General features: G+C 38.6%; 1 protein-coding gene across 9 annotated transcripts in view; it reads right to left on the minus strand.

Annotated features, from left to right (window-relative positions):
• Positions 1 to 1,440: 1,440 nt before the first annotated feature.
• Positions 1,441 to 27,087, minus strand: part of Phf3 (PHD finger protein 3) — a 76,192-nt gene continuing 50,545 nt past the window's right edge. For all 9 annotated transcript variants that reach the window (XM_076557969.1, XM_076557970.1, XM_076557967.1 and 6 more), the window contains 10 exons: positions 21,223 to 21,367; positions 20,987 to 21,143; positions 17,887 to 18,003; positions 14,537 to 14,668; positions 13,468 to 13,603; positions 12,200 to 12,395; positions 11,160 to 11,307; positions 8,617 to 8,706; positions 5,258 to 5,453; positions 1,441 to 5,043 (listed from right to left, as the gene is read on the minus strand). In XM_076557969.1, coding sequence (XP_076414084.1) covers positions 2,945 to 5,043; positions 5,258 to 5,453; positions 8,617 to 8,706; positions 11,160 to 11,307; positions 12,200 to 12,395; positions 13,468 to 13,603; positions 14,537 to 14,668; positions 17,887 to 18,003; positions 20,987 to 21,143; positions 21,223 to 21,367 — 3,416 coding nt within the window. In that variant the 3' untranslated portion in view covers positions 1,441 to 2,944. The remainder of the gene's footprint in view (positions 5,044 to 5,257; positions 5,454 to 8,616; positions 8,707 to 11,159; positions 11,308 to 12,199; positions 12,396 to 13,467; positions 13,604 to 14,536; positions 14,669 to 17,886; positions 18,004 to 20,986; positions 21,144 to 21,222; positions 21,368 to 27,087) is intronic.

Here is a 27,087-nt window from a genome sequence, read left to right on the forward strand (position 1 = left end):
ATGCTTCCTGGAGATGGCCCAGTAAATGGATTGGTAACTTTCACTTTAAAACTCTGTACACTTCATGTAACCATGAACATTTCTGCTTTTGCTACCATGTGATGTTAAACAGGTCCTATGTGAATATGCTTTGAAAGCATGAAACAAAAATAACTTAGAAAAACTCAACATCTTCATTTTCTTCTATATTGTTGGTATTTACAATGACCTTATTCTGTATTTCCAGGCTAACAATTCAACAACTACAATTTGTAAGCCCAGCTAGAATGGTTCTCTAACCTCAAAGATACCTATCTTCATCTTAGTCCTTGCAAAAGCTGTAAATGTCAGATTAAATAGCAGAGAAATGAGGTCACAGATGACACCCATTCAGCTTTCAGATAGAAAGGCTATCTTGGATTATTTATTTGGATGGGCAAATGAAATCACACACACCTTTAAGTGTAAGGGCACCAGAAGAGAAGGTCTGGGATGGTAACATAAAACTGGGCCTCTCTTCTTTGCCTTTAAATATGGGGAAGTGACTACGAGCTGGGGGGGGGGGGATCTTGAAGCTAGAAAAGGTAAGGAACTAGATATAGTGTAATGGCTATTCTTAGTTAACTTGACTACATCTGGCTAGGTATACTTGTGAGGGATATTTTCTTAACTTGAAGTAGGAAGACCCACTTTTATTCCAGGTCTTTTGAGGTGGGCAGAAATATCTTTAACCTTTGCCAAACTCTGCTGGCAGCCTTTTTATAGTGCCCTCCACTTGATTGCTCTCACTATAAAGTCTATCCCTTCATTAGCCATTAGAGCCTACTTCTCTGGCAAGTCTGACATCTACTAAAGACCAAGTGACTTATCTAGTCTTGTGGACTGACTGGATTCTTTAACTTTCCATTAGTAAATAGCCACTGTTGGACTAGGTGGATCACAGTCTATAAGCTGTTCTAATAAAACATACATTCTTTAAGTTCCTTTCCTCTAGAGAACCCTAATATACCGAGACCCCCCAAGGAGCGGACTTGTGGCTGCCTCCCTCTTAGATGTGTGTGTGTCCCTTTCACAGCAGGAACAACGAGCACTGCAGTTCGGCCATGTGGTTAATGTACTAGCCCGTCTGTATGGACAGATGTGTGGGCACAGTTGTCTTCCTATTCCTGTTTGAGTGAGGTTGCTGAAAGGGGGTTTGGGAATGCAATGGAACGATAGAAAGGCTATTTATGTTTTTGCTTCCCTCTCAGTCTCAATTTTCATAGTACAACTACTGAACACGTGATGGTGGAGGAAAGCAAAGCTTAACCCACATACATTAGTAAAAGCAGATTTCCTGACACATGTGGAGTAAATAACCCATTTCTTCACAATCATGTAAACAATGATTAGCCTTTGGATTGGTCTTGTGTAAGGACTTGTCTTTTCCCTAGCAAGTTAACTTCCAAAATAAAAGTAGACCAAAGTTAAAAATACTTTATTTAAATGAAAACCCTTCATTTTAGAACTTTCATGATGATGATAAACTTCAGAGGCAAAGGTGAAAGAAGTATACTGTAATCCTTGCAATTCAGACAAAATGTTTGACTGCTCTTTTCTCTAGTGAGAACAGCAAGGTTAATTCCGTTTCAAAAACCTGGTAACGCCCCTTAGGAACAATTTTCTTAATTTTTGTGGAGTTACTGGCATTCTTCTTCACGGGTACAAGTAGGTAAGAACACTGATCGCTCTTGATTGGGTCTCAAGTGTGAACATCATCTGGCAGCTACCGTAGCTTTATGTTTTAAACATCAGCACATGATGTATTTCAGGGTGTAGGTAAGTTTAGATCTGGAAGAACAACAGTCTTGTGTATTTTCTATTTCAAGTCAAACTGGCATATTCAGTTTTACAGTTGCCCTACAAACCAATCATTTTACAAAAAAAAAAAATTCAAAATACATTTCACTTAAAAGTTCTGCAGTTTTACAATGATTACTGAGTCTGTATAACAAAGTTTGATCATATATAAGTGTTCAGAGTCATAACAGCAACTTAGCGGGCTACTGCAAAGCTCCCTGCTGGCGGTCCTAAATACTAGCCTCTTTAGAAGTGGTACGTCTAGGATTGAAAAACAGCCATTCCTCTTAGGTAATGTCTGACATTATGTCTCCATATCCTTGCTGAGTAAAAGAATAATGTCTCAAGGAAAAGAAGATTTGAAGAACCTCTTTTACTACTGAATTTCAAATCACACACACAAAGTAGGTGAGAAATTCTTTTATCATATTTAGAATCAAAATATCCCTTAAAATATTTACATTTTACAGTAAAAAGTATAGCAAAACACAAGATCATGTACAAGCTTAAGTATTCAAGTTTCTGAAGAGCCAGAAAGGAAAGGAATATGGCCTACCACAAACTGCAGTACATGGTAAGAAATGCCTTCAATAAGTATAGATTAGAGCAATAAATGGACTCCTTGGGCTTCCGATTCACGGTCAAAAGCTGCCCAGCTAGGTGATTAGTATGGTCTGATTAGGAAGTCGCCTGGCTTTTGTTGCTCCTCTACATTTTCTTTAAAAAACAGTGCAATTGAAAACAATGTACAGAGCACAGATTACTTTCAAATTAGTCATTATATAAAGGACATTCACTAGAGGCAGTAAATATATTCCATTGTTAACCATATTTGCCAATTAAGGAATAAAACTAAAATTTCTAAGCTTTTATTGCATTAATAAAACAATCTTTGAATATACAGCATTGTAAAACTTTTAAAAATAGTAAATTCCTGTAAGTAGGACAGTGGTGTGAAGGATGGTGGGCACTGGTGCAGACAGAGCACTCTGCTCTGGCACAGTTTACTGCTCTGCAAACCACCAACAGTGGAGACTTAAAGATGGCAGTCCTACCAGGCAATCTTATAAAAGATACACAACATGGAACAGTTTTTTGAATGTGATGTTGAAGCAGCCTGCAAACTTCACCTTTTGCTTTTTGCTCTGTCAGTGTGGTCCCTGTCTTTGTGGTACCTCTCTCTGTCCTTCTCCCCTTCTCTGTGTTTATTCTTCTCTCGTTCCTTCTCCTTTTCCTGGTCCAGTCTCTTGTCCGTGTTCTTACTCTCTCTGCCTGCTTTCCCATCTGTTGCTCGATCACTATGGGATGCCCGTGCCCTCTCCTTATCTTTGTGTCCTTCCTCCTTACTTTTCCTATCTCTGTCTTTTTCTTGGCTTCGGTCTCTGTGTCTGTGCCTTTCGGATTCCTGCTCCCATTCTTTGTCGTGACGCTCTCTTTTCATGTGGTGGGAATCACTGTAAAATCTCTGACGGTCCCCTTTGCCCCTGTTGAACGGCCTGTCTAGTTGTTGTTGGTCTTGCCTACCCCAAGGGTCACTATGGCGCCTTTCTGGTCTCCGAATGTCTTTGACCTGATAAAAATTTTGTGGGCCCATATACCTTGATGCTTGTGAAAGGGGCCCCATCATACGTTGTGGTTGGCCTGGGAGATGAACAGGTGGCCAAGGAACCATGGGATTTTGAGGAAAGCCAAAGCCTGGAGGGGGAAGTAATGGAGGTGGCAAATGTGGTGGAAATCCAAACACACTTTGGGGAGGGAAGTTTGGAGGGCCTGGAAATGGGAATCCAGGAGGACTAGACTTGAGATGCTGGAGACTGGGCTGCTGTGGCCTCATAGGTGAAAAGTTTGCACTTGCCCTGGGGCTGGTACTCCTAGAAGTAAAGTTGATGCTTTTAGAAGGAAATTCTGATTGGCATGTACTTCCAGCTTCAAACTGAGATGATGCTGTAGTCGGTCCTCTTCTAAATGGGTGGACGGTTTCAATATTTTGTGTTAAAATATCCTCCTGTAAAGGATTGCCTTGCTCTGTCTGTGAAGAATTGAAGTTTTCTACTGAAGATGAGTTTTGTGCAGCCTCAGAATCATCATTCTGCTCTCCACATGAGTTCTTCTCTACAGAAGACAGCTTTCCCTCTCCACTGATGGGCTCTGCTAAGAGCTCCTGGTTGTGGGATGGACCAGGCAGAGCATGCTTGTCTCCATTTCGGCAGCTCTCTGCGTCTTTGCTTTCTGAGGTGGCCTGCTGATTTCGTCCTGCTGCTTGCCTAGGATCCCTTTTCAGATTGATAAACTGTGGGGACCTTGTGTTAGCAGCAAGATTTTCACTGCAACTCACATTCCCATCTATGTTTCCCTTTCCTGTACTAGGCCTGCATGGAGAATTACTTGAAGTCCGATTATCTTGCAAATTACTCTCTTGATCTTGGAGCAGCTGTCTTTTTAATGTTCTCTCTTTGTTTTCCACAGTTTCCTCTTGTTTTGATGGAATTGATAAATTTGTTAAGAATGCTTCTGTAGAAACATCTGGCGGTTTCCCTCTCAGACTAAGACTCACCAAAGGCCCTGGAGAATTGGAAGAGGATCCCACCGACGAAGATTCTTCTGCTCCTGAATTTTTACCTGTAGATTCTGAACTATTATCTACTTTAACTTTTATCTCCTTGGCTTCGCCACCTTCAGTTACCTCCACTTTATCTATTTTCTCTACTTTCGGGTTGGTTTGATCACTTATAAAAGGAATTTCTTTAAGAGGGCTTTGCTCTACAGCTGGCTGAGCCTGCTCATATACTTGACCAGTGGTGCCCAAAAGGCTCTGGAGAATATCGTCCACAGGAAGAGGCTTATTGGCTAACTCCAGAGTAGAAGGTTGATTTTCCCAGCCTATGAGGACCCCAGGAAGGAACCTTAAGGGTTTCGGTGGCTCCTGCTTACTGACTTCCAGCAGGGGTTCGGCTGTTGCTGGCAGGTCTTCCTGAAGCGGCTGCGGGGCCTTGTTTCTCTGCTTGTGTAACACAGTTGTAAAGGAGTTGAAGAAGTCACTCTCTTCCTCGGCGGCCTCCTCTGTGGAGGACTCCATTTTACCTTTTTTGTCAGGTGGCAAGGCTACTGGAGCGGTCTCTGGAGCCTCAGCGGTGTGGCCAGGGCCGGCACTAGCAATGTGCTGCCGCTTCAGCTTCTGACGAATGATCAGGCCCAACAACAGGTTAGGTCTGTGCAGCTCAAGCCCTGGAGAAAATAAACATCAACAGTCATTTTCAATTCTTTCATAAAAGGGTACATTTTACAAGCAGTTCACCCCAAGGTATCGAATGGTGGCTGGCCCTGTCACGCCGTCTCTAATGGTCTGGATTTGAAGACAAAAGGCAGCCATTCTTTTTACTCTGGACTGACCCCTCCCACTTTACTTCAATCTTATTCTGTTACCAAAACTTATACCTACCAGGTCCATCAAAAGGCACAAGAGGGTGTGGAATTTTATCTGCAGCACCCAAAGGAATAAGGTACATATCTTTAACCTGCTTCATGTTGTTAGCAGCTACACCGTAACGCTTTCTGCTACTGAAGTATGCAAACAGCAAAGTGTAAGAAATTTGATCTTCTTCAGTTACTGGTGTGAAGCGAACCACACAGATTTCCTATTCAAGAGAGTAACAAACAATTGCTTAGAATAGTAACCTAAAAAGTGGCTTAATTTTAAATACAGTTTATTAATTAGTACTAATCTAGTTTTGAGTTTTATGATGGCTGCTGTCAAGTAGCAGTCCCCAACTTAAATAGAAACTAGAATACTAAAAGGAAACAACCTCTAAGAAAATACAGTTCCTGCTTCATTGAGGATTCTGTACTATTTGAAGGCTTTCCATAACAAACTGAAACATGCCAGGGATAGTAGCATATACCTACACACCTGTACTCCCAGCCACTTGGGAGACTGAGAGGCAGAGGATCCTAAGTTTAATGCCTGCCTGGGCTACAGGGTGAGTTCAAAGTGAGTCTGGGCAGTTTAGGAGATGCTGTCTGGTGAAAAAACTGGTCTGTGGAAATAGCTCATCAGCAGAATATTTGCCTAGTATGGGTAAGGTAGAAGAGGAAAAGAGAAGGAAAGACCCAAGGCATTTGGATACAGTGAAGCTGTTCAAGGCCACACAAATTATCAGTGGCAAAGACAATGTTGAAATCCAAGTCTTTTTGTATCTGCACAATTCCTGATTTCCAAAGACATTAACCTCCGGAGAGCAGCCTGTGTTCTAAGTAATAGTGCCCCACACCACTATCCAACCATGTCATAGACAATGATCCCATATTGTGGGAGATACATCCCAAGATCCCAATAGATGCCTGAAATCACAGATAGCACTGAACATTATATAATCATTCCCTATATGTACCTATGATACCAATGATAAAGCTAATTAATGAATTAGACACAGAAAGGCATTAACAATAATGGAAAATACAAATGTACTAAAATTGTTAGTATCACTAATTTTATGTTTTGAGGCTATTAAATAAAATAAAGATTATCTGATGATGGAGATGGCTAGCATGTGGGTATCACACATAGTCTGAAAGCTAGACTGGACATGGTGACTCACATCCTTGATGGACAGAGCAGCATGCAAAAATATTTCTTTCATCATACGCCTTAGAACTAAAACCTCAGAGAGTGGAAATCAATGATAAACGTGGACTTACATACACAAACACACACAAGCCTTGTAATCCAGCCTACAGAGCCTAGACACAGGAATGAAGAAGACTTGGTTTTGACAAGACTCCAAAAACACATACACTGTATATGTTGATCCTGTTTTTAAGGTGATTGGCTAACTCAATCATTTTGTTGCCCATATCTGGAGTTCTTGGCTTTATTTTAAATAAAAAGATACTCATAATTTTGTTATTTCTTTAGTAATGGAGGTTTCTTCCTAAAGGTTTTCAGTCAAAATGGCAAAGGCCTGCTTCACTACAAAGTCTAATATAACACCAGAACAAGAAATATTAGTAAGCTAAGCTATGGCTCTGCCTAGATATTTATATACAGGTTTTACATCTCCAATCTGAAGTCAATATAAATGCTCTCAACTCTGAAATTTGGGAGGCCAACATTTAGAAAATTCCACACCTGCCTACATGTGATAAGATACAATCAAAACATGGTTAGCTAAAAATATGGCATGAAATTACCTTCAGTCTATGTTTATAAGGTTTATGTAACCCATAAATGCACTTTACATTTATATGTAAATCTCCACTCCCAAGGTATCATCTTATGTATATGCTAACATTCCAAAATTCAAGAAAGTTCAAACTCTGAAATATTTCTGATCATAAGAATTTTGGATAAGGGATATCTAAAATGTCTTAGTAACATCACATTACATATAAGCTAACTATTCTTATGTTTAAATCAGTTCAATATGAAGGCATGCTATAAAGTAGTGGGCAATAATATATATACATATATATGTATATGTATGTATGTGTATGCATAAACATACACACACACACACATATGGAAGTGATAGCAAACAATGTAATAACTGTTTTGTTTTATTTTGCTATGTAGACCAGGCTGGCCTCAAGAGATCTATCTGTCTGTCTCTACCTCCCAAGCTTAGTAACCTTTTAATTGCCTCAAAGTACTGTAACATTATTATCACTTTAATTTAAAAACCTATATTGGAAAAAGAGATCTTTCAGGGTTTAAGACTTTCTATTTTGGGATACTCTAAGGAAAAACAAGAAACTTCTACAAAGAAATTGTTTAAATTATTCCTGTGCAGTACCATTCTTTATGCGTTTAAGAAACCACAGAGAACTATTACCATGATAGAGGGTGATTATTTCCCAGTTTACAGTCTCCTCTTCCTGTCACTAACAAATCTTAATTTTTGGCTGGCACATGGCCATCCAGTAGAGATTACATATACCAGTTTCCTTTGCAGTTACATATCGTTGTTTGACTGTTCTTGCCCATTAAATTAAGTAAAATTAAGTGATGATTGTAATTTCTGGGGTTTGCCTTTAAAAATAACTTGACAAACAGCCCCCACTTATCCCCATCAGTTGCTGATAAATGAGCTTTAAACATTTTTGCCTGATGAAGGTGAACACTCTTGGAAACAATGAAGTGACAGAAGTAGCCTGGTTCCCAAATAATCCTCCCAGACCAGAGCCCCAAGCCTCACAACATCCTAACTGGCAAAAGAGGACAAGCGTCTGCAGTATCTGAACCACTGGACTCGAGTGCAGGGTAAATCTCCACATTGACTCTGACACCTTTTCTTCCACAGTGCTGACACGGCTAGGAGGAGACACGCCAGCAGCAGAGAATGAAAGGAATGTCACACCGCTCTGAGCCAACGCTGGACTTCAGTTTGTGTTCCCATGTGCAGTCCACGGGTCAAAGTGTCATTTCTAAGAAGATGCTATCGTTCTAAAAGAGTCTCTAGCTGGGACCTGGGCTCTAATTAGGCTTGGTAACTGGCCAAGCACCAAAAGTCCACACCTCTGTCTCTCTAGTGCTGAGATTATAAATGTGTGTGCGTCTCCACACCCTAGATTATTAAGTGTGCTGGGAATCAAACGAAGGTCCTCACACTTGCATAGCACCCACTTTATCAACTGAGCTGTCCATCATCCCAGGCTCTTTATCTCCATTTTGTAAGATAGATTATATACATTTCAAACTTTTATTAGCTCCCTTTCCTCAAGAAACACTGGATCCTTGTATAAGACTCTAAACAGTTTGATTCTGTAAACATTTCACATATTGGTATTATTAAATTTACACACCTTGGTTCCTGATGCTTTTATTTTTTCCACATAATCCCAAACAGTCTGTGGTGATATCCTGCCACCTACTTGAATACTATCTGGTAGATCCTATGGTTAAAAAAAGGAAAAAGAAAAAAAAATCAACAAATATAGAATATCTTCATTACAATATCCATGATACATACATATTTAGCTTTGAGAATAATTTGAATGATAATACAAACAAGTAAACAGGGCTAAGAGCACAGTGGTAGAACTTGTGCTTAGCATGTATAAGTCTCAGGTTCAATCAGTCTCCATCAGAACACACAACAGAAAATGAAACACAGCAGACAGATAGCAACTGAGCCTATCTCAAATGCCAACTTCAAATAAATAAAACTGAAAATGTAGTTTACTAAGGAGGGTAATGTTAGGCCTGGTGGTGGTGACACATGCTTTTAATCCCAGTACTTGGAAGGCAGAGGCAGGCGGATCTCTGTGAGTTCAAGGCCAGCCTGGGCTACAGAGTGAGTTCCAGGACAGCCAGGGCTGTTACACAGAGAAACCATGTCTCGAAGAACCCCCCCCCCCAAAAAAAAAAAAAAACTTAGATACAAACATAAATACAGTTAACACTAGGAAAAATATCTGAGGTCATGCCAGGTCAGACTAGACAAGCACAGGAAAAAGAACCAGCAGCCAACCCAGCACAAAGCAATTAAGGAAGAGCAGCACACTCTGGGACAGTCAGAGACAGGCTCTCTGCTCTTCAGTGGTTGGGGGGGGAGGGGGAGTGGGAAGGGGTTTTCTTTTGTTTTGTTTTGTTTTCAAAACAGGGTTACACTATGTAGCTCTGGCTGCCCCGGAAACTCACTATGTAGACCAGACTGGCCTCGAACTCATAGAGATCCTTCTGCCTCAGTCTTAAGTGTTGGGACTAAAGGCATACGCTACTATGCCTGGTGCTTTTTTTAAACTTTTTTTTTTTTTTGAGGTATTCTTAATTATTAACAGCTGAAGTTCAGATATTAGCCAACTTAATTACAATATAAATATATATATATATATATGTATATATTGGTTTTTCGAGACAGGGTTTCTCTGTGTAGCTTTGCGCCTTTCCTGGGACTCACTCGGTAGCCCAGGCTGGCCTCAAACTCACAGAGATCCGCCTGGCTATGCCTCCCAAGTGCTGGGATTAAAGGTGTGCGCCACCACCGCCTAGCTAACAAAGTATATTTTTGCAAAGAGAAAATTATATACATATATATATAATTAATAGACATTTATTCAGCATATTCCTTTTTTCTCTGAAGACCAAGGAAAATCATAAAAGTAGAATTAAGTTTAAGTTTATTTAACTCCTTAGTTGCTTTCAATATTTTGAGATTTTAGCTCTAATAAAACTAAGTAACTAAAAAGCAGAGATGAAGTTCCAGAAAATAATAACATAGAAACTGTGGCACTGAGAAAAATAGCTTCATTCAAAGTCCAGGACCTAATTATCCATGTAAAAGAATTACCTTCAAAATGATCTAAAGAAAAACTAAAAATCCAAGACTTTTTTTTCCCAAAAGACCATCACTGGCCCATTAATTTTTCTCTAACAAAATTCACATTCCTAAAAAACTATTAGTCAAGTAAATTCTGTAACAATAGCCTTGTGTATTAACTAAAAATACTGGCAATGTAAAGGACTATGGCCGTAGCTAGGTGGCAGAAAGCTTGCCATGCACACAGTGCCCTGGGATGGGCACCTAGGACACCAGGAGGAGAAAGAAGGGTGAGACAGACTCAGTACAATTTCAGCCTAATCACAAGAAACCTTAACATTATAGAGAATGGTCATGACTTAGGCTTGTGAAAATCTGAAATGAATTGTTTAAATAACTTTTGTTTTTACGATCAGAAGACTGAAAATAAATGAAAAGGCTAACCTAACTAAAACCAACAAAAATAATGTCTATAATACATGTACGCTGGTTTTGTCTCCCTTGATGTAGTTGTTTAAATGTCATACTTGGTCACTAATTACAGTATTATTCTACTACTGTTTATTTTCTACTAGTTAACATTTTCTTCCTTTGGATATACAATCTACCACAGGAACCACTACAGTGATTGGTCAGTGGTCTCCTGAGACTGCCAATTAGATGTAAGCTTTACTTCCCAGTCTAAACAGTGACAAAGACAGTACTATGATCCTGAAACATAAACAATTCCATTTAACAATTAAGACACCTTTTCAATAGGCTAACTCTGCCATAAACATGGCAGTCTTTTACATAAATCTCTACTTAAAAACAAATTTAGATAACCATGGAAACACTGGTTTTTATTCTGTCTCAGTGAAGTATGTTTTAGAAAAAGGTATCTAAGTTTAAAACTTTCAGAGTACAGTTTTCTACTAGTCTGCAAATTCATTTGTGAATTAATAATTTCATTAATTGAGCTGTTTTAAGGCTCATTAATAAATGGGTTTAGAACTTTTTAAATTATTATTAACTGTATGCCTCCCTGCCTACTGCTTTCAGAAACACATGAACTCAAGCAAGGAAAGGCGGAAAAGTTCACCGTACCTCTGTCAAGTACTCAGGGGATCCAGATACAGGGTAAGCTTTAGTAACAAACTTTGCCACTGATGGCATATTTATAAAACCTTTCCAGATGAAGTTCAATCGAGCCAGGAAGGTAGACTCAACTTCAACAGTTCCAGGCATCTCTGGACTGAAAAAAAGATACTAAAGTTAACAACAAGGCAAGCCAGGTGGTTCAGTGGGTAAAGACACTTGCCACCAATCCTGAGGGCCTGGGTTCAATCCCTGGAACCCACATAAAGGTGTAAACAGAAAATTAACAAAACTAAGTTGTCATCTAACCTCCACCTCAGTGCTATAGCACACACACACAAATAAATATCCACAAATCAGTCAATTTTCTACATAGTCATTCAAAGTATTTTATGTCAAGAAGACTATCAATAAAAGTAAGTATAAATAAAGATCAATAAAGTTTCCATTTTCAATTTATAAATTTACAATTACAACCACACAGTCATGATTTACAAATCATTCTTCTGGGCTGGCTTGAAGTAGACTATGATCCAAAGATGTGCAAGCATATAGCAAAAGCTAGATCCCCTGCTTTGTGGGACCGGCATGTCTAACTCATTTTGTTTCTGGTGTGGTTATAAAGAGTTACTTGCTCTTATTCCATGTGTCTGGGGTTTTGCCTGCATGTTTGTCTGTGTATAATATGCATGTCTATGGAGGCCGGGGGAGGGCGTCAGATCCTTTGGAACTGTAAGTACAGATGGTTACGGGCTGACCTGTGGAAAGCAGCCCTCTGGAAGAGTAGCCAATGCTGTTAAATGCTGAGCCATCTCCCCAGCCCATAATTAGAGTTTGAAAGTTGTTCCTTCATCTCTCAAATCTCTTAACTCTAAAACCCATTCAAAATAAAGTAACTTTCAGAGTCCTGTTCACTTATCTCAACTGGCCTGGAGTGTACATAATTGACTTTCTGAAAAGTCCCTAGTATGTCACTTATCGATCTGTGTTTGCACACTGGTAAGTACAAATAAGCAATGGTTATAGAATCATGACTGAGAGAAAGCTACCGTGGCGTAGGAGAGAACGTTGATTTGGGAGACTCTTGTTTCTCCTCCTCAAAGAATTCAGAAGCCAGAATATTTGTAGTTGAAGACAATGCATCTGCTAAATTTTCTGCTTCGTTGTCTGAATGTTTACGAGCTCCTCCAACAACAACTTTCACGGTTTTTGGAGAAAGATCATCTACAGGTGGTGCCATTCGACCTGAAGCCAAAAGACACCAAAACAAACTTGTTACCTGCAATTTTAAAATCTGCATTTTTACTTTTACATGTTTTTACTTTCTCAAGTGATTTAGTTTCTCTGGTTCAATTACTAAGTAAAACACTTCCTGGGGTAATATCTACCTATAATGCTTTCTCACAGAAAGCTGTTACACCAGTTCTAAGAAGCAACAAGGAATTGTTCCACAGAGAACAATTCCATCTTCCACAGAGGCCTAAGCTAACTGAAATGCAATTTCCAGCACACTCTAGGGTTCTACCTGTACTAACTTAACACCCCCTTTGACCATTTTGTAATTATTACCAATGTTTAAATAGAAAACATCACATATAAATGATGAGATGAAGGTGTTGTCCTCACTTATTAATGTGAAAAAATCAGCAAAAGAATGTTAACTAACCAAACATGTTGGCATACACCTTTAATCCCAGCATTGGGGAGATAAAGGCACGTGGATCTCTCTGAGTTTGAGGCCAACCTGGTTTACAAAGCAAGTTCCAGGACAACCAGGGGAATTAAAAAAAAAAAAAAACAAACAAACAAAAAAAAAAAACACCTAAAACAAAAACACTGTAATAATCTAAAGTAATCTGATTCCCTGATGAATTTCTATCTAAAATACTGAGTTCAAACCAGAAAAACAAATCTGTATCCTACCTGTTCCTAACAGTAAACGCATAGTGCAATGTTAAATTATTAAACAAGAACAACACTGTAATGTATAGAAAATGACGCTAATTTGGGCCTATAGCATCCAAAAGGAGAAACAAACAAATAAGAACCTCAGACTTTCTGAAAATAGGCAAGTCTAGTAGTCTTTAACAAATGTTTCTTGTATGCTACTGTTAAATGTATATTCCTGTGCACATGGGGAAAGCATAGCTGTGCCTGCTTTTATATTTGTAAAAAGAATCTAATTCCATAAAATAGGAGCAGGTAGATGCTGCACCATACAAACTGGGAAAACAAAACCTACCCAAATTACAAAAACAAGTACAGAAATAGTCCTTAAACAATGAGCGTTAACATTAGAGTGAGCAAAACTCCCAACCTATGCATATCTTGCAGTTCAGATCAAAAAGATGCTGTCTGTGTTGACTAGTGGTATCTTTAGATGTGGAGTCAACCTCTTCTTTTTGTTTTTCAGTTCCTTCTGGCTTCTCCAATGACTTATTGGCTGAAGGTTCCTAACAGAAGTGAGAATTAAAAAAAAGTTTTAGCCAATAAAATTTGGCATCAATTTTAAAAATCAACTTGTTATTTTATAAACACACTTTCCAAAGTAAAGCCATTATGTTCATAGTTTTTTATTTTCTTTTTTTTTTTTTTTTTTTTTTTTTCGAGACAAGGTTTCTCTGTGTAGCTTTGCGCCTTTCCTGGAACTCACTCTGTAGACCAGGCTGGCCTCGAACTTGCAGAGATCCGCCTGCCTCTGCCTCCCGAGTGCTGGGATTAAAGGCGTGCGCCACCACCGCCCGGCAGTTTTTTATTTTCTTTAAGAAGAAAATAACAGCTGGGCATGGTGGTACATGCCTTTAATCCAGGCCAGCCTGGTCTACAGAGTGAGTTCTGGGACAGCCAAGGTTATTACACAGAGAAACCCTATCTTAAAATAAATAAATAAATAAATATATAAAAGATGGATGGTAGATAGATAAGTAAAAATAACAATTAGAATTTATTATTTAGAGCAAAAACTCAAAACAACTCATCAAAGCTTTTAATGAGTCTTCAAATTACTGTTGTTACTGGTATTTGAAAACAAGGAAACTTAAAATAGACTGTCTCCACCTTGATCTACTTATTTCTCATTTTTCTATTATACAAGAGAAAACAAATCTTAAAAAAAAGTTGCAATCATTCTCAAATTACACTATTTACAAAGCACCGAGGAATTACTTTATCAAATACCCTCAGTATTCTACGAAGTTTTTTAAAGGAGCCTATAATGCAGACAATTTTCTGCACACTAAGAAAAATAAGCCCATAACAATCAATTCAGTAGAAAACAGGCTACTTTAAAATACACAATTTAAAAATGTTTTGCTTTAAAAACATGATGAATGCTTTTCTCCATCTTCATGTTCTAAGCTGCAAAACAGGACACATCTGTTCTTCACCTGTATTTCCATGGCCGCTTCCTGTTCTTTCATTGGGGCGTCACTCTCAATTTCTATTTCACCTTTGTGAGTTATTTTTGTGATTGGTCGTCTTTCCACTTCTCTTTGCTCTTTCTCAATCATCTCTATGGTCTAAGAGAAAATATTTGAAGAAAATATTTAAAGTATGTGCTTTAACTAATGAGGACTTACTTACCTAATAAATTACTATACATAAGTAATTTATAGCTTGTCTGTCATATAAAATACAAATAAACTCTATTAAATGTTGACAAGTCTTAAGAATTTAACTCTATGCCTCAGCCAGGAGAGGCTCACATTAACATTCTGCAAGGAGGCAACTGAAAGGTAATGTTCCGAGTAGGGAAACACAGTATTTATACTTGAAATCTGCTTGCAAACCTGTAAGTGCAAAAGGAAGCAAGAACTAACTTAACTCATCTTCCTCATTTGATGTTCTAGTATATCCCTCTAATACCAACTTATTCAATAAAAAAAAAAAAAAAAAAAGGTAGCCCCCAGTACTGTCTCCTGGCCTGCTTAGTAACACTGGTAATTAACAGCTATCATAAAGAAACTCAGCAACAACATATGAAAGTTAGCAAGTATAACAGGAATACAAGATGGGGGGGGTGGGTCCAAACAGAGTAAGGAGGAGTAAGGACCGTAAAGTGCTGGGGATGCTGTGAGTGTGTTGCTCTGATTGATTGATAAATAAAATGCTGATTGGCCAGTAGCCAGGCAGAAAGTATAGGCGGGACAAGCAAAGAAGAGAATTCTGGGAAGAGGAAGACTGAGTCAGGAGATGCTGCCAGCCGCTGCAATGAGTACCAACATGTAAGATACCGGTAAGCCACGAGCCACATGGCAAGGTATAGATTTATAGAAATGGGTTAATTTAAGATATAAGAACTAGATAGCAAGAAGCCTAAGCCATTAAGGCCAAACAGTTTAAATAATATAAGGGTCTGTGTGTTTATTTGAGTCTGAGTGGCTGCCGGCCCAGGCGGGACTGGAGATAGCTCCAGCTACAGTAAAAGTCTGTCCATTCATCCCTTGTTTGTTAGTTGTAAAATATACACTAAAAAAGTCACATAGGACCAGTGAGATTGCTCAACAGGTAAAGGCTCTTACCACATAAACCTGCAAACCTGACTTTGATCCCTAGAATCCATGGAAAGGCAGGTGGAGTGATCTGCTCACAAACTTGTCTTCTGACATTCATAAATGTGCCATGGAATACCACCACTCCCCATTATCACAGCACAATAATAGCAAATAAAATAACTTTTTAAAAAAGTCAAGGGGCTGGAGAGATGGCTCAGAGGTTAAGAGCACTGACTGTTCTTCTAGAGGTCCTGAGTTCAATTCCCAGCAACCACATGGTGGCTCACAACCATCTGTAACGAGATCTGGTGCCCTCTTCTGGTCTGCAGTCATACATGCTGTATACATAATAAATAAATCTTAAAAAAAAAAAAAAAGTCAAGGAGGGCCAGGTGGTGGTTGAGCACATCTTTAATCCCAGCTCTTGGGAGGCAGAGGCAGGCAGAACTCTGTGTCTTTGAAGCCAGCCTGGGCTACAGACCGAGTTCCAGGACAGGCACCAAAACTACACAGAGAAACCCTGTCTCAAAAAACCATGGGAAAAAAAAAATCAAGGAGAATGTCCAAGCAAAGAAAAACATGGGCTCCAATGCAAAATGACACCGGTAGACAATTTTTAAACTTCAGTGTATATTTGGAACGTGCAGAGAAAGATAATATTAAGGTTTTTTCAAAATAAAAAGGAGGCAAGATTATGTAAGATCAAAGGAAAAAAAAGATGTACATTACATGCAGGCCTCTTGACCTTGAGACCACCTCTGACACAGACCAAGGAGGGTTAATGCCTATGATGGAAGCAAGCATCATTGGCAAAAAAATCAGGTAAATGAGGCAGGGCAACACAAACCACATATAATCATTATTTCTTAAAGCAGGCAGCTAATATTGGGCACTCTGGCTAAGTCATATATTCCCTCAATCTTGCTAGACATGGTGGTGCAGGTGGCCATGCCTAGCACTCAGGGAGTACTGGGGGAAGGGAGAACAAGTTCAAGGCCAGTCTGGGCTATACAGTGAGATCCTTCCTCAAAAAGAAAAGAACTTTTTAGTTAATCTTTGAAGATTGACTTTAAAGACACTGCAAGTTTAAATTGCAATTGAAAATTCTTGGCACCTGTGACTTTGAGAAATTTTTAATTTCAAAATGAGGTACAGTACTCATATTACAACACTCCAGTTCAGTCTGCAACAGTAACACATAAACATAACAACATCTCTATGTATATTTACACATGGCTATTCAATTTATATCTTCTCAATAATAAATTAGTTCTAAAAATTCTTGACTTTCTTCAGAAATTTTGCCCATGAAATTTAATAGTAAAAGATTATAAACTTGTACCAAGTTTTAGAATTAAACCTTCTGATTCTTTAAATTTTTAATGTTCATAATACATTTGAACTGGTTACAGAAAGTACAGACTGGTTAACACTTATTTTCCAACTGTTCTAATCTGCAAGTAATAAAACAAAGTAGTTCTATAACCTGGTGACCAGCAAAAATGAAAAAAAAAACAAAAACAAAAACAAAAAAAAAACAAAAAAAACCCTGCAGAGAGATGAAGAGAAACAACAAAGATGTAAGAATTTAAGAAACAGGCTGGAGAGGCTCAGTGGTTAAGGACACTTGCTCTTGCAGAAGACCTGCATTCAGTTCCCAGAACCTACATGGAGGCTCAACTGTTTGTCTCTAGTTTCTGGGACCCAAAGCGGTGCTGGCTAGTTTTATGTCAACCTGACACAAGCTACAGTCAACTGAGAGAAGGGAACTCCAACTAAGAAAATGCTTCCACAAGATCAGGCTATAAGCAGACAAGCTTGAAGGGCATTTTTTTCATTAGTGATCAATGGGAGAGGACCCATCGCATTGTAGGGACACAATGTGGGGACACCCCTGGCCTGATAGTCCTGGGTTCTAGAAGAGAGTAGGCTGAGCAAGCCAAAAGGAACAAGGCAGTAAGTGGCAGCTCTCCATGGCCTCTGCATCAGCTCCTGCCTAGGCTTCTCTTGGTGGACTCTGACTCGGATATGTAAGCCAGACAAACCTTTTCCTCCCCAAGCGCTTTGGTTCTAGTGTTTCATCACTGCAAGAGAAACCCTAAGACAGATGCCCTCTTTAGAAACTGCATGAATGTGAAACACTTACATACAGGCAAAACATGCATACATAAAATAAAAATAACTGAATCTTAAAACAAAGACTTTGATAGCCAAGCCAAACACAGAGTTGTGGATGTCCTTACGTGTCTGTTTTCCCTTCGTCTCCATGCAGCTAACTCTTTAGAGGCTAGTTCTTCAGGACTCATTCTTATAAGATGATCAGGGGTTACTTCTCCTTTTAGGACTTTTTTAAATAATATCTATAGGATTTTAAAATGAAAAGAAAAAGAGACACAAACATTTAGAAACAAAAGAGAATGTTCATATGTGAATTTCTAATAAACAAACTTTGAAGCATCTTTTAAGCTTGATTTATAAATACTCATAATTTATATATAACTTAGCACATGCAGCCTAACAGCTTTGTTCTGGAAGAGTAAAACACTTCCTACATAAAATTCAACTTGATGCCAATATGGCAGCCACACCTGCAATCCCAGCAATCCAGCACTCAGGAGAGTGAAGCAGTAGGGTGGAATGTTCAAGGACAGCCTCAGCTACAGAATGCAGTACATTCTGTTAGGCTTCTGCTCCACACCACACCACCCCACACCACCACCAAAAAAAGAAAAGAAAATCCACATAAAAAAGCAAGTGCAATGAAACCATCATATACCTGTCCAAAAATGATATTAAGTCTATCCCAGGACAAATTATAATAACCACTCCACTATATAGTAAGGCACTGAATAAGACAGCTTTTATCAATGTAATAACTTCTCTGTTTTTAAGATTTCTACATTTGAATCGTGGCAGGCTTGAGTGGAAACCATAGCAAAGAACTAATTGTAAAGAAAAATAATCTTCATTTGATTATTGAGAAAGTTTCTAGATTATATATTTCAAAAAGTTCTTGGTCCTTGATGGACTGTACAATGCAAACTTTTCTTCAATAGGTGTTAATATCTTGAAAGTACTTCAACCATATACAGTTTGTCCATAGCATTAGGAAGATTGGTCCCAGGAACTCACCCAAATACCAAATCCTCGGATGTTTAAACTGCCAATAAGAATGATGTACTATTTGCATATAACCTACATACATGAATCCATACATAGCTCTGTGTGACATAACACTTCTTTCTACAATAGCCTAACCAAACAATGATATACAGTTAAAATTTTATTGCTTAGTGACAGAGAAGATGGCTTGGCTGCCTTAGTCTATGTACATACATTTCAATGTGTACACAATAGCAAAATCACCTAATGATTACTTTTTTTATACTGTATCAGCATTGTTAAGTGTCACACGACCATAGTGATACTATCTCTATATTTACTTATTATATATAATACAATGTTAAGAGGTGTGTACACAGTTGCTACACATACTACATAGGAAATGACAACAAGAAAAATAAGCCTGTACATGTTCAGTACACATGTAATTTTTTCCCAGTAATTTTGATCTGCTGTTGGTGGAAAAACAAATGCAGAAATGCATGAGTACTGAGGGATGACTATGTTGCAGCAAATATTACTATGTGAACTTATATCACCAACGTGAAAGCCTTCATATAAAAAGATTTAATTTAATCTATAAGCTAGATAGATTCTTTAGTCAAAATTTTTCAATGAACCTAAGTAAATTTAACACACAAAAATAATCAATCTTGTTTACATTTGGAACTTTGAAAGTGTTCACTACCTGACTTCTGCTTAGTGTGCACAGCATAGAACTTTCTGTGTATAAACACACACAAACACATAAATACACTTACATGCATTCATACAAAACAAACACACACACACACAGCTTTATGATTTTTGTTAAGTCTCAAACAAATCACAGATAATTAAGAGGTCAATAATGTTTACTCCACATTTAAAACATACTCTAAAATAAAGTTCTATTTAATTTCTTGGAGAAAGGGCAAAGTCTCACTATGCTCAAGCTCTCCGGGAACTCACAGCCTAAGTGAACTTTTCCTGCCTCAGATTCCCTAGGTAGCTGTGATGTCAAGCATATGCCACCATGCATGGATTTTTGTTTTAGTTTAGAACTAAATGTGATTTAGGTTTTTAGTAGGCACAGTTCTACTCACAGATTTAGCTTAAAATGCTTAGGCTTAACAGATTTTGAAGAACACTGAAGAATGAATTTTTTTTCAACCGGGTTATACAAGAGAGTAAAGGAAAGAAATGCACATAAATCTAGACATGTGGTTCAACAGACTCACAATACTACTCACTAATACATAGGATGCATAAAGTAGCAAAAGACCTTACTAAAATGCTATGTGCTGGGGCTGCATACACAGCTCAGTTGGCAAAGTGCTTACCCACCATGAGTACAGCTCTGGGTCTGAGCCCCACAAACATGTGAAGGTGAGCAATGTGGCTCAAGCCTATGACCCTAGTACTCAAGAGTTGGAAACAGAAGGAACAGAAGTTTAAAGTCATCCTCAGCTACATCTAAGTTCAAGACCCTGTTCCCCTTCTCTGACAGTGAAAACTGACATGCTCTTAGTGAGTGTGGCAGTTTGGATCAAAAATGTAGGATTCTCAGCTCCTTCTCTAGCACCATGTCTGCCTGCACGCTACCATGTCCCTCTCCATGATGACAATGGACTGAACCTCTAAACTATAAGCAGCCCAATTAAATGTTTCTTTTGTAAGAGCTACCGTGATCATGGTGTCACTAAGACAGTGAGGGGAGGACGTCAGTTGTAGAGAACACACTTCATGACATGGGGTCAAATTCAATCCCTAGCACGACAAGCAAATAGACCAAACAACAAAGAATACTGTATGAGCTGCCCAGGGGTGCTCAACATTTTCACAATGTGACTCGATGTCATCTACAAGTGTGTTGGATCACACCAACAGCTATTTGGGGATGCACTCAGGCTATGGACCTCTTGCAGGACGTACTTGAGATAGTCTCACTTCATAGTAAATTGAAGAACTATTTGATTACAATCTTGGATTCCTATTCAGGAAAGTGGCGAGCATAAACATTTATAAGACTGGTAAGATGGTTCGGTGGGTGAAGGTGCTCACTACCAAGCTTGATGACCTAAGTTCAATTCTCTGACTCACACTGTAGAGAGAACTGACTCCTGAAAGTTGTCCTTTGACAAAAGAGCCAAAGTATACAAGTGCCCACCGACACACATGCACACACTTACAAAATTAAATAAAATTTAAGAAAATTCAGAGACAAAACAAGTTACTTACATTGTTTTTAGGATCTTTTAGATTGAACATCAAGCTTCTATATTTATTCTTATACTTGGAATCCGTGTCTCGAAAAAAAGAGAAAAGCTCTTTTTCAATTTTTGTGGCAACCTTTGCTGCCTTTTCCTCTGGAACCTTCAAATTTGAGTCTATAAGTCTTAAAATTAAAACAACTCAATTATTTTCAAATACATGGAATAAATGCCATTCAACCTTTTGTGATAACAATATGTTACCTTCTCATAAGAATGTCTTTAAGGGAATGCCGGACGCTCTGTCTGATTTGATCCGCAGAAGGTTTGGAAGCAGCAGCAGGGGGGTGCACATGAGGTCCTCCTTTTTCAACTTTCTTCTTTTTCATCTCTTGCTTCTCATGAGTACCTAATTTTAAAAAGTATCGAAACTCATTAAACTGTTTTAAAGAGACACTTTCTTTTATAATACATGATTTAAGTTTAAATCAAGGCAGACTAAGTCACTACTTAGAAATAACATCAGAGCCCAGTCCATTATTCCAACGTCCTGACACGAAAATACTAAAAGTCCAGTGATCAAGAGCAGTCCTAAAGCCATAAATTGTACACACCTGCACTCTTTACCCATTTCAATAAGGGTTTCAGAGACAGTTATTCTTCATATACTATTGTACTTTTTTTGTTTGTTTTTGGTTTTTTCGAGACAGGGTTTCTCTGTGTAGTTTTGATACCTGTCCTGGATCTCGCTCTGTAGACCAGCTGGCCTCGAACTCAGAGATGCGCCTGGCTCTGCCTCCCAAGTGCTGGGATTAAAAGTGTGTGCCACCACCTCCACTACCCAACTATTCTTTTAAGAAGCTACTTAGGAAATCTGACCCAAATTTACAAGGCAAACAAATAATGTGATGACTTTATTTAATGAGTAACAGAATCGACTGAGCCTTGTGTTTGACATTAGCTGAATACTAATGCACTCCATTGGTTTTTCTTTCTTCCATTACTAATTCTCATACATTTTCAAAATCTCAATGTCAAACAATCTACGACTTTGACAACAGCTCATTTATTCTAGAATCTTCTTAGACCAATAATTCTTTTCATTTCTGTTTGTTGGCATTCAAAAAAGTATTCCAGGCGGATTGAAAGATGGCTCTTCTAGGATCATAGTCCAGTTCCCAGCACCCATGCCAGGCTACTCACAATCCCCTCTAACTCTGGCCTCCAGAGGCACTTACACGTACATACCCACACACTGACATGCGCACATACACATCATTAGAAATAATAAAAGTAAATCTTTAAGAATGAATTTGACAGGGTTAGAGGGATGGGAACATGAGGTTGGGAGTGGGATGGAAAGGGAGAGTAAGGAAAGAGATATTTTGATGAGGGGGGTGCAATTCGGGGTTAGGGAGAAACCTGGTGCCAGGGAATTTCCCAGGAATCCACAAGGATGACCCCCAGGCAAAGACTCCCAGGAATAGTGGAGGGGATGCCTGAACTGTCCATCTTCTGAAATCACATTGGTAACTATCCTAATTGTCATCAGAGAACCTTCATCTAGTAACTGATTGAAACAGATGCAGACATCCAGAGCCAAGAAGCCCTGGGCTGAGCTCCAGGAGTCCCGCTGAAGAGGGAGGAGAGATTATACAAACCAGGGAGTCAAGGTCATGACACAGGAAATTACAGAGATAGCTGTCTTGAGCTGGGCAGAGTTCATGGACTCTGGACCAACAGCTAGGGAGCCTGCATGAGACCAATCTATGGGGGTTGTGTAGCTTGGTCTGTTTGCGGGGCTCCTAGCAATAGGATCAGGACCTGTCCCTGACACTTGAGCTGGCTTTTGGGAACCTATTCCCCATGCTGGGTTGCCTTGCCCAGTCTTGATGCAGGGGGAGGAGCTTGGTCCTGCCTCAACTTGATGTGCCATGCTTTATTGACCCCCATGGGAGGCCTGCCCTTTGTGAATGGAGATGGAAGAGGAATAGATGGGAGGGAATGTAGGGGTGTAGAAAAAAGAGGTGGGGTGAGGGAACAGGAGGGAAAACTGCGATCAGGATGTAAAATAAATGAAAATATTTAATTATTTAAAAAAGAGTGAATTTGATATATTAAAAACTGTACTCACTAATGGAGTATATTGTTATGATACAGATAAACACCATGCAATGCATAAATCACCTTAAATTTATCTCATCATTTATCACTTCTATAAATGGTGAAGACATTTAAACTCCTAAATTTTTGTTATGTATACAGCATGTATGACTGCAGGCCAGAAGAGGGCACCAGATCTGATTACAGATGGTTGCGAGCCACCATATGGTTGCTGGGAATTGAACTCAGGACCTCTGGAAGAACAGTCAGTGCTCTTAACCTCTGAGCCATCTCTCCAGCCCTAAACTCCTAAATTTTTGAAGCATACATTATTACTATCTACAACCACCTTGCTATGTAATAATATACCAGAATCTCTTGCTTCTAACTTAGCCCATTTTATAAAATTTCCCTATCCAACTCTCTCCAACCTCTGGTAGCCACCAGCTGATATAACTGCACATCTATTCTCAGCTTCTAGGAAATCAGCATTTCAGACTTCACATATAATAAATAGAGTAGACTCGCCACATGCCTTTAACCCAAGCACTTGGGAGGCAGGTGGATCTCTGTGAGTTCCAGGACAGCCAACGCTATACAGAAAAAGAAAAAAAGAAAAAAAAAGAGTAGACTCTATGTGTATACTATGCACCAGTTGGCAGACACTTTGGTAGTATCATTTATCTTCTGTCCTTCCCATAGTAGTCTTTCCTAAAGAGATAAACTGATATCCCACTGTGGTTTGATTTGGACTTCCTAGATGACTAATGATATTTTTCACATATCCACTATTCTAAAACTCTTTAACTCTATCATTTTTACCATCTTCATAACCACATTTCCAATAAAAACCGAATGAGACAGTACACCACTGTTGCTCATAGTCTACCTAGCACCTACTCTCTCTGTTAGACAACGCCCTCATCTACTAATTCTGTCTTCCCAGGAACTCTGATATTCCCTCGGAGACATCTCACACTTTCCCTTCTCTTAACAAAACACTCCCTTACCTTCCAGTTTGACTTATTTCACATTTTACTGAGAAAACAGAATCTCAGCTAATACCTTTTTCTATCACAAAGTCACCCCTACTTAGTTTTTCTTCTGTTACTGCACCCAACATTCTCTATTACTGATTGAACATCCCTAATCAGTTTTTTTTAAACATGATACTCAAAAAAAAAAAAAGCTTCAAATAAGAGACATTTAAACAGAAAAGGGGGAGCTCAAATTATCTCTCTTGCAGGAGATACGATGTCATATATACGAAAAGAAATATTCCATAAAATAACACAAACAACAAACACCCAACCCTCTTAGGAGTGATCAAATTCAGCAAAACTGCAGAATATAAAACCAATATGCCAAACTCAGTAAAATTTTTAAAAAATAGATCAATAATGGAATTCCTGAGAAACCAGGAAATTAGCTTCACTGCTAATAGCCACAACAAAATAAAATATTTAGGAATACATTTATCTAAGTGCAAATTTTAAAACCATGATAAAAGAAATTAAAATACAGAGAAAGTTATCCCTTATTACAAACTAAAAAATACCATTAAAATATTCATTCTATTTAAAGCAATCTATGGTCAATATAATTCCTATGAAAATATCACCACAAAAATAGGAAAGAAATTTGTAGTGAACGACCAAAGATCTTACACAGGCACAGCAATGCTGAGCTAAGAAGCTGAAATCATAACAATATTGACTAGCCTAAGCAGCATGCTACCGGCATTTAAAAAGAAAATGCAGAGCAATAGAAAAAAACAGAATACAGAATAGATCAACAATTTACAAACAATTGTTTTTCAACAAGGCATCAAGAACTTACATCAGGGAACAAAAACCACGCCATATCTCAAGTAAAATTCCTTAACCCTACCACCACCCTACCTACTACTACATTCCTGCTCTCTTGATCAGCAGATGCCCTACAAGAGTTACCTGCAATGAATCCTTCCAGTTCCTCCATCATATTCTGCCATAAGCTACAATTGTTTCTACCTGACTGTTCTCTGAAAGTATTCTTGTCAAGGTCATCAGTGACCTACTTTGCTAAGTTTGCTAAGAGGTTTAATACCCAGGTGGCACCTGACAGTTTATCACTTCCCTTCAAGCGCCGCAGCACCACAGTACACTTCTCCCCATCTCACAGGCCTCCACCTCTCAAGTTACCCTCGCTGGACCCTTTCCTATTCCCAGGCTGTTAAAAACAACAACAACAACAACAAAAAAAAAAAAAAAAAAAAAAAAACCTGGTATTTTAAGGACTCTGCTTCTGCCTTGCTGTGGAATGTTCCTTTACACTTTACACTGTGTGAATATATGTCACTATGATTGGTTTGATAAGCAAACTGACTAGCCATCAGGTGAACAGAAGGAAATTAGGCAGAAGAGTCAGACTAGGAGAATGCTTAGAGGAAGAAGGGCAGAGTCTAGAGTCGCCAGGCAGAGGCAGAGGGAGCAGGAGATGAATGTGCCATGTTAATCGTTACTGCCATGTGGCAGAGCATAAATAAGGAATATGGGTTAACTTAAAAAGTAAGAGCTAGTTAGCAATAAGCGTGAGCTATTGATTAAGCATTTATAATTAATATAAGCCTCTGTTTGAGAGAGGCTACAGGACAGGAAAACTCCACCTATAAATGGTACCCAAACATTCAGTGAGAATTTCCATATAAAACCTGAGAAAGTTTAAAAAAGGTTATAAATTGCACAGAAACAAATGCAGCTTCTTAATCTCAGTCTTATGCCAGCTGCAGTGCAGAGATGTCTCCCCGGTGAGATGCAACCGGCAGCTGGCAGCCAACCGTCAATGCAGGTTCCTACAGTCTCTCACACAGATGGCGGTACAAAGAGCTTAAGCTACCAGCACAAGCTCATGCAGACAGAAAAGGATTACAGATACGCAGTAAAGACAGATTCAGAAAGAAAAAACCTCTAAATGGGTTACAGTGTGTTTAAAGGAGTACAAAGGCTTGGGAGAGAGAAGAGAAAGAGTATATACAATCTTAGACTTAAAAAAACAGCTTTAAAATATACAGTTTTTAAAAGGGGATATATATATAAAAGCCACATAAAAATGGAAAATACAGCTGGGTGGTAGTGGCGCACGCCTTTAATTCCAGCACTCAGGAGGCAGAGGCAGGCAGATTTCTGTGAGTTCAAGGCCAGGCTGGTCTACAGCGTGAGATCCAGGACAGGCTCCAAAGCTACACAGAGAGAAACCCTGTCTTGGGGCGGAGCGGGGGATGGAAAAATACACAGGGAGTCTGGATATTATATGTTATTGTGTTGTCTTTGAATTTTTTGACTGCTGGGGAAGGAGCAATGGCTGCTAAGAGACATGGATTAAAATGCTAGATTAAACCAACCTATATATTTTTAAAATATCTTAACTTCAAAATTTAAGTCAAAAAGTATGTTGCTTTGGGGGAGAGGTTATGCTTTTATTTCCACAGGAAATGGGAAGCTATGAATTCATTCCAGATTAAAGAAAATTTGGTTTGATGGAGAAGACCCCTTGAAAATCATGAATACAAACACAAAGAAATAAATCTAAAAGAACTACATGACACATGTACATTTTATCTGCTCAAAACATAACAAAAATCATCATTGGCTGACTTATGTACAATGCATAGTCTATACTTGTATTAATGCAGATATGTAGGTAATAAGCCTAAGCTATTGGCCGAACATTTATAATTAATATAAGCTTCAGTATTTATCTGAGAGCAGCTACAGGACAGGAAAACTCCACTTACACTGCCTGTCCACTGTGGAATTCTCAATAGCTGTTTTTTATCTAAATCTTTGATTTTGAATAACAGCTATGGACTGTTGAGTTCCAAATTCACACAACAGCCCCAAAGGCATCAGCTCCATATTCATCAGCCAAAGATTTACTCAAATATTTCTACCTGGATGTCTAATAAAATTTCAAATTTCTAATGATGAAAGCCATAATTTTTAAAAAAAATATTCCTTCTCAATTCTTTTTCTTTCTCATTAAATG

Source organism: Peromyscus maniculatus, chromosome 21 (genome assembly GCF_049852395.1).
Source record: "Peromyscus maniculatus bairdii isolate BWxNUB_F1_BW_parent chromosome 21, HU_Pman_BW_mat_3.1, whole genome shotgun sequence".
In the NCBI taxonomy this organism is placed as follows: domain Eukaryota; kingdom Metazoa; phylum Chordata; class Mammalia; order Rodentia; family Cricetidae; genus Peromyscus; species Peromyscus maniculatus.